The sequence below is a fragment of the Berghia stephanieae genome, chromosome 9 (genome assembly GCF_034508935.2).
Source record: "Berghia stephanieae isolate SIO BIC M18660-M18661 chromosome 9, UCSD_Bste_1.3, whole genome shotgun sequence".
NCBI lineage: Eukaryota > Metazoa > Mollusca > Gastropoda > Nudibranchia > Aeolidiidae > Berghia > Berghia stephanieae.
Genome location: NC_088368.1, coordinates 20,689,387 through 20,702,057, shown reverse-complemented (window position 1 = coordinate 20,702,057; position 12,671 = coordinate 20,689,387). Strand labels below are relative to the sequence as shown.

Below are 12,671 nucleotides of genomic sequence, written 5' to 3'. Positions count from 1 at the left end.
AAATGCTGTGAGCTTTTTTTTTCAATACTGTTATTACTATTTAAATGATATCTATTGTTACATTACTTGAAATCACCCATGCTAGGCCATGCCACTGAATGCAACTTTGTTGTGAATATTTTTCTCACGAGAAAGAGAATCAACACACCATTACTGTAAACATTTTAAAGTTTTGAGTCATATTTTATTGCAAACGATGAAAAGATCAAAGGAATTCGTAAGAAAACAGTTTGGTCTATTCCTATCCGTATTCAAAATTTGTAATGTCACTTAAAATATAAGCCTGCATGCAAAAAATCACCTCACCACATTTCATAACCATGGAGGAATTTGCGATATTCCAGCGCATGGGACTTGGAACGGACTATAATCTACCTTTCATTTCAACATGCTCTTCATTTTATTTCTATTACAGGGCCTCATATTCTTTATGGAATTCTTTGGAAACCTGCGTGGAGTATCCAGACATATCCTGAAGACAATGAGCAAAAAAAGACTGGTAAAATTTTGATCTTGTTGACTTTATTCTTTGATTTGACCTACTGTATTATTTTGGACCTAAGAAATATCCACTAGAGCTGTAACGATGTTCCACTCATAACTGGTTGTCCGCAGATAAAACATGGACGGGTGCTCAACAGATAAAAAAGACTCGTTCAACGGATAATAATCTTTATTCGATACAAACCCGTGCAACGAATAATCGTGAATGAATCACTTAATCACTGATCCACTGATCACTCAAATAATGGTAAACAGCTGAACTGAGTCAGAGTGCATTGCGTTGTGTGATCATGTAGACCTAGATGGTGTTGGCGTGGCGGTGTCATCAAAGTGTTATCTTGTTACTTCCGACTGCACTTGTTAAAATAAGATTACAGCTTCCAATTGTAGTATTTTGAAAAATAAAAATTAGAATGAAGATTGAAACAAAATTTAATATGTGCTACTATGTGGTCTTTTGGTATGACACTCCCTTTCGGATTGGACTGAAGACCCCGGGTTTGAGCCTCACTCGGTGCATAGTTGAGTCCTTGGAAAAGGCTCTTAACTCACATTCTCTCACCATACTCGGGTATAAAATGAGTATCTGGCCATTGACAACACTGGAAAAATTGTAATATCGTCTAACAGGTGCCACATGTCATTCTACATGTTCAACAAAAATAAAAAAGAAAGAAATTGAAGATGTGTCAAATTGTGTTGTTTTTTTCCTCATCATTGAAAACTCATTTTGAGATCCTTTGTCTGAGAGCAAAGCTGTATAATTGTCTATAGTTACAAGCCTATGGTAGAGCAAGTGTCAGGATGAAGGTGAATGTAACTCAAGGTAACATGTTCTTGGAGGGTAGGTTTACATAGGAAATATTCTGTAAAGTGTCAAATCTGTACTCCTTGATAGATTGTGTTTTAAGGCAGAGCACTCTTAGAGGAGCAATCTTAGGCAGAAACCACTGTCGTATATGTAAAGTTTTACATTTTAAAAGTACACCTTTTATGTTTAAACCATGGCGTTTGTATGCTCAGAGACTTTTACATCTGTATTGAGAAATGAACACGGTATATCCATTAGAGACCCAGAGGAAAAAAGCCAACATTCTAAACCAACAATTAGCCTCTGTGTTTTCAGACGCATCTGACACTCTTAATTGGGCACTCACAGAAGAGAAATCAAAACAAATGGATACAATTATGGTCTCTGAGAGAGGAGTTCTAAAGATGATGCAGGATCTCTGCTAAATGCATTAAGATATTTGCACAAGAATTAGCCCCTGTCTATGCTTTTCTCTTCCAAATATATTGGGAAAAAGTTCCAAAAGACTGGAAATATGGAAATATAACACCAATATTTAGAAAGGGAGATAGTGGTATAGTTGAAAATTATTGGCCAGTGTCCTTGATTTCTGTGTCTTGCAAGCTCTTAGAGCATATCAAGCACTGTGATATTATTATAAAATCGCTTTGATGAAAATTATATACTTACCGATGTTCAACATGGCTTTTTTGCAAATTTAGATCTTGCAAATCACAGCACAGATTTTGCTAATACCATTAATAATAATGGCCATACAGATGCTATATTATTGGACTTTATCAAGGCTTTTGACAAATTACTCATTTGCATTTTATTATCATATTTATGTCCTCTCGAATAATAAAATCATATTTTTAAAATGATAATATTCCCACCATGACCCAGCATTGTACAGGGAAAACATGGCATTACATCATGGAAATGAAGATAATGGATGATCAGCCAGAGCCAACCCAGTATGTTCCTAATTTCTACCAAATTCAAGAGCAGTCTGTGTACACTTTGCTTTGGTTAGAATTTGATCGGAACACCCTCTATCAGACGATTATTAGACAACCTAAATTCATTGACTTGGTTCTCTATATAGAGGTAGGTGTACTGGATGATCTTTTTTTTAATTTACAATTTTTATTACCAGCTTGGAACTGCTTTACAATGTTTATTTTCTTCTTGTGGGAAATGTGCATTTAACATTTACCATGTGACACAGATTTTAGGTGTTTGTACAATATTTTTGGACTAAGACATTGTTATCCGACTCTTATATCTGTCTCCAATAGCTAAGGTAATAAAGGGGAATTAAGTTAAACTTGTGTAAATTGGTGATGAAAGCACCAAATTTGGTGCAATGGATCCTGAAAGTACTACTAATCCATGCTAATATGGAACCACCTCGAGAAATTTATTGGAACCCTTAATAAATAGATAGAAATGTTTCTGTATACGCTATATATGATATTCAAGGGAAATGACTCAGGAAATAACAATCCTTTTTGGGGAATACTATTGCATGTTGTACCTTCAGAGAAATGTAGATATTATTAAAGTTCTTCGAAATTTTTCTTCTTTCTGTCATCTCTCCATTTAAAAGATTAATTAGCAAGAGAGACGGGAGTATTGTATTTGATTGTGTCGTTAAACTTGTGTGATTGTTCCTTAGTTTGACTACAAATGTAACTTTTACAAGCTATTATGCAATGATGAAGATCAATTTGGATTTTTCGTCTTCTACGTATTTTGCCTTCCTTTTAAATTTGAATATCTGGGTGGGGTTCCTGACCTCCCACAGTGGGCATGGAGGCACTTACTGTGTCTTCTATCCCCCTTTATCATCTTTCCAACTTGATTTCTGTCTTGAGGTGAAATTACTTGGTTTTGTTCTGGCACTGGCCGGATACCCTAGCTGGGAGGGTAACAGTCAAATGTTTAGTTAAGAGTTTTGGGAGATAGTATTTTTTTCCTTGTAAATCTTCTCTCTGTTATGCACTGTTGTTTTGTTTACATATTATATATGATTTGTAAACATTTGAGTGTATCCCTCTTAGTTGGGACTTGTGCTTGTGTCTTTAAGTCATCTCAATCTAAGTACCTTGATAGTGTTCTCTTGGAATTAGATCTGTTTCCTATTTGAACAAATTCCCCTTTGTCTTACCTTTTCTTGGGTGCTTTAATTGTAATTCTAGAACTTTTTACTATCCCATTTTCTTCCTTTTTACTGGCGCTGATATGACCTTAATGTGTTGCAAGCGCCGTAAAACCCTCAAAAACAAACAAACAAACATATATGATTTGTAAACATTTGAGTGTATTCCTCTTAGTGGGGACCCGTGCTTGTATCTGAATGAGACTTTTAGGTGATCTCAAACTAAGTACTTTGATAGTGTGTTCTTGGAATCTACATCTGTTTCCTATTTGAACCAATTTTCCTTTGTCTTACCTTTTCTTGGGTGCTCTAATTGTAATTCTAGAACTTTTTACTATCCCATTTTCTTCCTTTTTACTGGTGCTGATATGACATTAATGCATTGCAAGCTCCCCAAAACCCCTAAAAACAAAACAGCAATAACAAAAAAATCTGAATATCTTCATCTATTATCATGACTACACACATCTAATATTAAATAAAGCAAGAAAGGGACACAAAAATTCAGAAAAATAAATAAAAGGATGCTCTGTATTACTATATATACATGCACATTCACTACAAAAAATGCGTAGTCTTTGATAGGTTGTTCCAATAGAGATCACAAGCGAATCGGTTAATTGGAATGCTGCTTGGTTGGAACAATTTCTACATCACGGTGTTGTTCCGATAAAGCAGCTTGCAATATATAACCACAAGCAATGGGTGAAGATCCCCTTAGACTTGGCAGCTGATTTTTATTTTTTTAATCATTTCCTTGTAGCCTTGTGCACCTGTGTCTGAAAATAAATCACTCTTATTTAAACTGTTTCCTGTTACCAAAATCTTCCTCTCCTCTCTATTTACCTAGTTATTTGACACCTCACCCTCTTTACAAGTGCTTAAAGCGCTTTACAATGAAAAAAATGTAGATACTATGCACTGTAAATAAATGATTAAGATTATACACTGCAACACGAAAATCTCAAACATGTAAATCTCAAAATCACAGAAATCTGGAACACATGCAAATTCCCTGTTTTGATCCCTCATTTTCATTGTACTGGCAACACGAAAATCTTGAGCACTATCGGAGGCTAACATGGAAATCTCGAACAAAATGGACATTAACTTTCACATTTGTTGATAAAATTATTTTGCCTTATGTTTGTATTGAACGGAAACAAAAACTGCCATTGCTCTCTATGTGGCCTTAAATGTATTAGTTAATGTGTTTAGCGTGTGTGAGTGTTTGTGCGTGTGTGTGTGTGTAGGGGAAGGGGCGGGGGTTGCGAAGCATGTTTGACCAGTGTCTGATGCATGCGACGCTTCACTCTAATGTGTACCAGTACCAGCAATGATGACCGGAGGCTGTTACATTACTGTTATTGTATTAAAATCAAAGAAGTGATTAGAAGAGGGTGGGAATATGGGGTGAGAAGAGAGGCATGAGAGTGAGAGATAGGTGAGGAATGGTAGTGGTCAGATACTGGATTCAAAGGTTAAAAATGCTTCATGCTGATGGGTAATCAACAATGGGATGTGCTGGCTGTCTTCTTATTAAAGCATACGTAAAGGGGAACATTATTTCACTTGCTATTGAATGAAACGAGACACACTAAATGCTACACTTCAGTATAATGGAACCTCACCGAAACAACACACGTTTACCCCCTCATCCCTACCCTCAAATTCTTCTTCATATTCTTTGTAAAATACACAACACGGATATCTCGAACAAACAGGCCCGGTCCCAACTTGTTCGAGATTTCCGGGCTGCACTGGAATTATTTCCAGACAAGTTACATCCATAAATATAGTCAAATACACTTGATTACGGCACACAAACATACCAATGCAAATTTATTATGCATTATTGGGTCTGCTTTTCGTGTCTTATAATGTTCTATAGGGACTTGAATTTATTTCTGCCTTTTTAAGATTTAATTATTTTTCATCTATATGTCGATGCTATTTCCTAGGAGTGTAAGCTCTTTAATATCCATTGGTGCTTTATCACTTATGATGAGTAGCTTGCTATGTTTTTAAGTTTCATTATATTAGTCTTTTTTCTTTATGTGATTTTAGACCAGCTCTTTATAATTAGTGGCTTTTTCTTTAATATGGGCTTGTATTCAGAGTTCAAATCATTGAGGTGTTATGACAGGCCCCATTCCAGTTTTTGTGCTTCTTTTCACAACAAACTATTGTCTAAAGGAAAAATGAATCATGAAGCAAACAGTTTTGTTTAACTGCAGTTTGAATTTGAAGCAAATACTCATATATCAGCCCCTCAGTGCGGACTAGCATGCATAATGAGTTTTCAAGACTTTCTGATTTGGATAACAAAATTGATTATTTTTAAATGACGAATCAAGGAAATAAGAATAAAGTTATTTAATGTCTTTTATTTGAATTTATCAAAAAGAAAAAACCAAAGAGAAGATCAATGTGAAAAACAACAGATATATAAGAATTGTTTTTTAAAATTAGAGATTGAGATAAGACAAAGATCATAGGAAAAAAATATAGTAGATATATGGTGATGGCGAATCTGAATTGAGCTTTCCATGATTTTTATCCTTTGCTGCTGCTGACCATGTACACCAATAACCTATTTCTCTTCTTTTTTTTGTTGTTGCCGTGGAAATATTTTGAAAAAATTGATACAGTGTTTTGTAATATTTTAAAACTCCTTCCATTTTCTCCAGATATATTTCACAATCAATACCTTTAACAAGCCATGGTTCTCACAGAAATTGGCGTCTATAGAAATGGGATCTGTCATTATTAACATGTTCAGAAAATTGGATCAAGGCCTGGTACCAGCTTTTCGACATGACAATTCCTTGAAGATTATTTTTGACACGGAAAAGGGTCATCCAGTGGAACCTGACCAGAAAGAAGATAGCTTGGGTAAATTGTAATAGTAGTTGTGTCGATGAGTATATCATTGGCAACAGTATTAAATGAGGTTTACTATCAGTTTGTTATAACAGTGCTTGTAACAATGATAATAGTATTGTATGTCTTCGCTAGTGCCCCACTCTATTCATTGCTCATGGTAATAAGAAAAAACGTGTATACAGTTTAAATGTTGATGACTTGAAAAGAGAGAAGACTATGAACGATCTTTAAATTGTGAAGGAACTACACATTTTGGATGTGATTCTGACTTTTAAGTAATCAACGTATGTCAGTCACATGAATTACACACAGCGAATCAATGTAGCTTGAGTCTGAAATTTATTTAAATATTTTTGATGATTCAAACTGATTTATAGATCATAAATTAGTTTGCTTCTTTTTTTTTCAGATGATGTTCTTGAAATTGGATACTCTATAAAAGGCGATGAAATCACTTCTGACTGCGTTTTACTACAGGTTTGTGGTAGTTACATCACTAATCCATTCTTTTTAATCTTAAGCTCATGACAAAAATGCTTTAAACCAATAATCGTCCTGAGAAAACAAACAATTTCTGTCTTTAATTGAATGTATTAACTGGGTGGGGTTCCCGACCTCTCATGGAGGTACATACTGTGTATTCTATCCCCCTATATCTGTTTTCCAACCTGCTTTCTGTCTTTGTCTTGGAATGAGATTACTTGGTTTTGTCCTGGCCCTGACTGAGAGGGAAACAGTCAAATGTATAGTTAGATTTGGGAGATGATTTTTTTTTCCTTGTAAATCATCTCTCTGTTATGCACTGTATTATCTTTTGTTTACAAATTATATACGATTTGTATACATTTGAGTGTATTCTTCTTAGTGGGGACCTGTGCTTGTGCCTGGATGAGACTTTGAAGCGATCTCAAACTAAGTACTTTGATAGTGTGCTCTTGGAATCTACATCTGTTTCCTATTTGAACCAATTCCCCCTTGTCTTATCTTTTCTTGGGTGCTTTAATTGTAATTCTAGAACTTTTTACTTTCCCATTTTCTTCCTTTTTACTGGCGCTGATATGACCTTAATGTGTTGCAAGCGCCGTAAAACCCTTTTAAAATTGTTTTTTTTTTTTAATGAATATATTAAAAGTCCAGAAGTAAACTAAAGCTGCATAAGCTCCTTCAATTGATATTTAAAATTTGATATACATTTTTAATGAGGAGGTGTTCCAATCCCATCCAATCAATTACTGTGGTATTGAAAGTAAATGTAACAGCGTGTTTATGTAAACAAATGCAAGTTAAAATTTTCTGCTCAGACATTGGTGCAAAATCAGAATGTGAATGATTAAGTCGCAGACAAAACAAAAAGACGAAAAACAAAGAAAACAATTATATTAAAAAATTATCTTTTTTCTGGATCAAACCTTAGACCAGAATTACCAGAATATATGCAATTAAAGATATTCATTTTGGGTTCACGCTAAAGAAAACCAAATTACTTCCTCCCCAGGCCGGCTTAAGCAATGAGGTTCACAGGACTGTGACGTTTCAGTTTCCACCAAGTCTTAAGGGTATAGAACTGAGCCTATCAAGTACCTTGGTTTCAAGCTATAGTCATCTCCTCAATTTGGATTTAAATGTTAATCAAACAGATTATGACCTCGATGAGGAAGTTTTTTTCGAATTGGAACCAGCCAAAAAGGTTAAGGGTCAGGCTATGGTTCACCGATACAAAAACATGAATCATTTGCTATCAGTAAAATGTCAGTGACGATGGTGATGATGATGATGACATTAGTAGTATTGGTGGTGGTAGTAGTTGTTGTAGTTGTTGAAGTATTTGTAGTAGTTGTAGTTGTAGTTGTTCCACTGATACAAAAACGTGAATTGGTTGCTATCAATAAAATGTTAGTGACAATGGTGATGATGAAGATGATTACAATGATGGTGATGATGATAATGGTTATATAAATAATAGTGATAATGATATTTATAATAATAATAATAATAATAATAATAATAATAATAATAATAATAATGATAATAATAATAATAATAATAATAACAATAATAATAATAATAATAATAATAATAATAATAATAATAATGATGATGATGATGATGATGATGATGATGATGATGATAATAATGATGATGATTTTATAATATTTTCATTTACAAATGCTTTTGCAACAAAATGCATAAAAGGTATGTTCTTAATTTTGATGACAAATTAAAAGAATATCTGAAACGCATACAAAACTTGCTTTGACTGGATCCAATACTCGGCAATGTATACAGCAAGGATCTTGAGCATTTTGTACTCGACTACTCCCTTTTACACATCCTATTGGGGACATTGCTTTCAGACCTGCCTAGTATTACGCATCTTGCATAAAATTACACATTTTGTATCTCAAATAGGCAGTTACGCTTTTTACTATAATCATTACGCATTTATCAGGTAGGTGGAAATTTTATATTCACCATTGAAGTTTGACTTGGAAATACATTAATCTATTTAGCGTGAACAGCCATGCCGAAAATTAAATCAAATGAGCGCTCCACTCTAGGCCCTAAATTGCTTGAGAGTCTTCTAGTCAGACATAAGGAAGAGTTTCGGTGAGGGATCTAACTGCTGCACAACTAGGCGGACTGAAGGGTGCATACACTACACTGCATCAGTATTTTGATAATGACTATAACATGGCTGGGTGTGTAAAGGGTGAATAGTTGATTGTAGGCTAGATCGTCTTTTTTGTGATCTTCTGGTTTATATATGGATTACACATTTTTGTCTCAAATTACGCATTTTTCTGCTTTTGATTACACATTTTTTAAATTTGAACTAGGCGGGTCTGGGCTTGTAATGATGATTTTAATGATAATGAGTAGACACTATACTATATATGTTTTCTTTTTTTTCCAAACAGTCTTTCATCTTTGAAAACCCTCAGGCCTTTTACATTTTCATTCTGACAATAACCAAAATTGGAGACCGCACACCTGGCAGGCATGAAGTGGAAGACATCAGAGTAACATTAATGGAAAACCGGTGCTCATATTTGGATAGGATTAACTTTGAGTGGCAGCCAGGAGTCTGTGTAAGGATAATGTTTGCCTATGATGTATGTCATCTAGTAATTTGTGAGTGTCGTTGACATCATTTATCAGATTTATGAAATTTGAGATTCTTGTACCGTACTTCATTTGTCAACTAAATTGAATTTATTTTCATTATATAGATCTGAGACTGAAGTTTCACCATCAGATGAGCCTCAACCTAAAGTTAGTTTGATGTATTAGATCACACACTAGAACCATTGTGTCCAAATGGCATGAATGTTAAAGCAGTTTTGGAAATACTGTTCAGAAATTCAAACTGAAAACCACCTAGGAATTTTTCATACCTTATATACTTAACAAGTATGATTGAAAGTCAGATATACACTCCAGTACAGTTTCCTTGAACTCCTCGGGACATGTAAAAAGTTTGATGAAACTATAGTTCGAGGAAACCGTGTCTTGCGATAACAGTTTGATGGGGAAGAGGGCAGCGTGGCTCAGAGATATGGTTTTTGTTTTGTACCCGAAAGATACCTATGTAGTTCAAATATCATGGACTTGGAGAAGGTGAGAAAGGGAAGAAGACTGATCGATAACATCAGAAAGAGGCAGTTACGGTTTCTGGGACATGTGTGGAGAAGAGATGAAATAGAAAAATGGTAACATCTGGGATGATCGAAGGAAAGAGAGCTAGAGGAAGACAAAGAATGACTTATCTAAATAACCTAAGAATGGCCAAATGTGACTTAAAAAGCAACACAGATTTCATGTGCACCGCAGGGGACCGCGATTCATGGAGACAGCTGACCGGCAACGTGCTCAAGAGCACAAGCCACGATGGATGATGATGATGTGACCTTCAGCAAGCCACCTCTCCATGTGGCGCTGCGCTGTGGTTGACACCTAGGTTATACCAGTCTTCCCTTGGAATAGACCCTAAAACAATTTTCCACATGAGGATGAATAAAGAGAACTTGATTATTTATTTACTTTATTATATTATGTCGAAGGAGATAACTTTATACATGACATGTTACAAGGAGTTGGTATATGGGGGGAGGGGAGTTTGTGGTATCACAACATTCCTTTACAGTTGTGTGTCTGTGTTTGTGTGTGTGTGGGGGGGGGGGTTACTGCATCACAACATTCATTTGGCAACCATTAGCAAATCATTAGAGTGAGTGGCCAAGTGATAAGAATAGACAGAGAAGTGTCGGTTATGCGAAGCGAAACAGCGATGGAGTGTGAGTGGCTGAGTGTGTAATAAACACACCTGAAATGTAGATAGAAACACGCATACTTGGATGGGGTCTTTGACCTTTCATAATGGGCAAAAGGTCATTAGGCCATTTAAGGATTACTTACTGAGTGGGAAACAGTCAAATGTATAATGTTAGATTGGGGAGGTGATATTATTTTCCTTGTTAATCTGTTATGCATTGTTATTATTTTTTTGATTTTTTTTTTAAATAATGGTTTCTGGGTGGGATTCCTGACCTCCCATAGTGGGCAGGGAGGTACATACTGTGTCTTCTATCCCCTTATATCTGTTTTCCAACATGCTTTCTGTCTTTGTCTTGGAATGAGATTATTTGGTTTTGTCCTGGCCCAGGTCGGTATCCTGGCTGGGGGGAAAACAGTCAAATGCATAGTTATTGTTTTGGGAGTTGATATTTTTTTCCTTGTAAATCATCTCTCTGTTATGTATTATTATATTTGTTATAATTTATAATGTAAGCATTTGACTGTATTCCTCTTAGTGGGGGCCGTGCTTGTGTCCGGATGAGACTTATTGGTGATCTCAAACTGAGTACATTGATGGTATGCTCTTGGAATCTACATCTGATCCCTATTTGTTCCCAATTCCCCTTTGTCTTACCTTTTTCTTGGGTGCTTTAATTGTAATTCTAGAACTTTTTACTATCCCATTTTCTTCCTTTTTACTGGCGCTGATATAACCTACATGTGTTGCAAGCGCCATAAAACCCTTAAAAACAAACAAACAAACAAATAATGGTTTATAAACATTTGAATGTACTCCGCTCGGTGGGATTCTGTGCTTGTGTCTGGATGAGACTTTTAGGTGTTCTCAAAGTGCACATAGTGTGCTTTTGGAATTTATATATCTGTTCCCTATTCCTGTTTGAACTATTCCCCTTTGTCTTATTGCTTTTGTGTGCTTTCAATTGCTGATAGAATTTCTTGACTATCCTATTTTCTTCTTTTTACCGACACTGTAGATAATGACAACAGTTGTTTGTGTTGCAGATAATAATCATTACCTGTATACAGCTATGATTTCATTTTTTATATATGTTCCCTCGGTTGAAGCTGTATTTTAGTAACATGAATAATGCCTTATATTTTGCATTGAAACCGTGTGTCATTATGATACTTTTTTTTCTATCATGAATCCTACAAAAGATTTGGATATTTTAATTTTGTTTTTTTCAGATTTCAATAAAACTTTTCACAGTTGTTAAGATGTAATTAATTTTTGCTTAATGAATCAGGTGGTTACAAGACTTCAAAGTTCCGGCCCTTTTTTTTTTGTCCACACCTTTTTAAAGGAGAGAATAAAACTGTTTACTTTTGGTCCAGGAACTTAAATTCATCTGAACCCCTAAAACAAAATGGGAAATTTTGGCAGTTGATCATTTGAAGAAACTTGGCCAGCTGGATGATGTCCCTTGACCTCCCATAATTGGCATAGAGGTCACTTGCTGTCTTCTATCCCCCCTAAATCTGTTTTCCAACTTGCTTTCTGTCTTTGTCTTGGAATTAGATTAATTGGTTTTGTCCAGCCCCTGGCCAGAGTCTTTGGTTGGGAGGGAAACATCCAACTGTATAGTTATAGTTTTGGGAGATATTTTTTTCCTTGTAAATCATCTCTCTGTTTGTCCTTTCTCATTTTCTGTTTTAAATATGATCTGTAAGATTTTGAGTGTATTACTCTTGAAGTGATCCTGTGCTTATATCTGGATGAGATTTTTAGGTGATCTTGTACTAAGTACACTGACGATGTGCTCTTTGAATCTACATCTGTTCTCTATTTGAACCAGTTCCCTTTGTATTACCTTTTCTAGTGAGAATAATAAATTGGTGTAATTTTTACTGGCGCTGAAATGACCGAAATGTGTGGCAAGCACCATAAAATCATTAACCAAAAAAAATAAAGTTAACCAGCTGTCTGTATTTTGCTTTCACTATCTGCATTATTTCTTGAGATGTTTAGTCTTTTATGAATTTGTCTCGCAATTCAAGCCATTTTCTGTT

General features: G+C 35.1%; 1 protein-coding gene across 7 annotated transcripts in view; it reads left to right on the top strand.

The window, feature by feature from the left end:
• The window catches only part of LOC144979835 (uncharacterized), a 104,720-nt gene that overhangs the window by 29,770 nt on the left and 62,279 nt on the right, over positions 1 to 12,671 (top strand). For all 7 annotated transcript variants that reach the window (XR_013646780.1, XM_078927015.1, XM_078927012.1 and 4 more), the window contains 6 exons: positions 416 to 499; positions 2,201 to 2,404; positions 6,149 to 6,353; positions 6,754 to 6,821; positions 7,840 to 8,031; positions 9,263 to 9,433. Coding sequence is in view for 6 of the 7 variants with exons in the window: in XM_078927015.1 (XP_078783141.1) it covers positions 416 to 499; positions 2,201 to 2,404; positions 6,149 to 6,353; positions 6,754 to 6,821; positions 7,840 to 8,031; positions 9,263 to 9,433 (924 nt within the window). In the remaining variant the exon portion in view is untranslated. The remainder of the gene's footprint in view (positions 1 to 415; positions 500 to 2,200; positions 2,405 to 6,148; positions 6,354 to 6,753; positions 6,822 to 7,839; positions 8,032 to 9,262; positions 9,434 to 12,671) is intronic.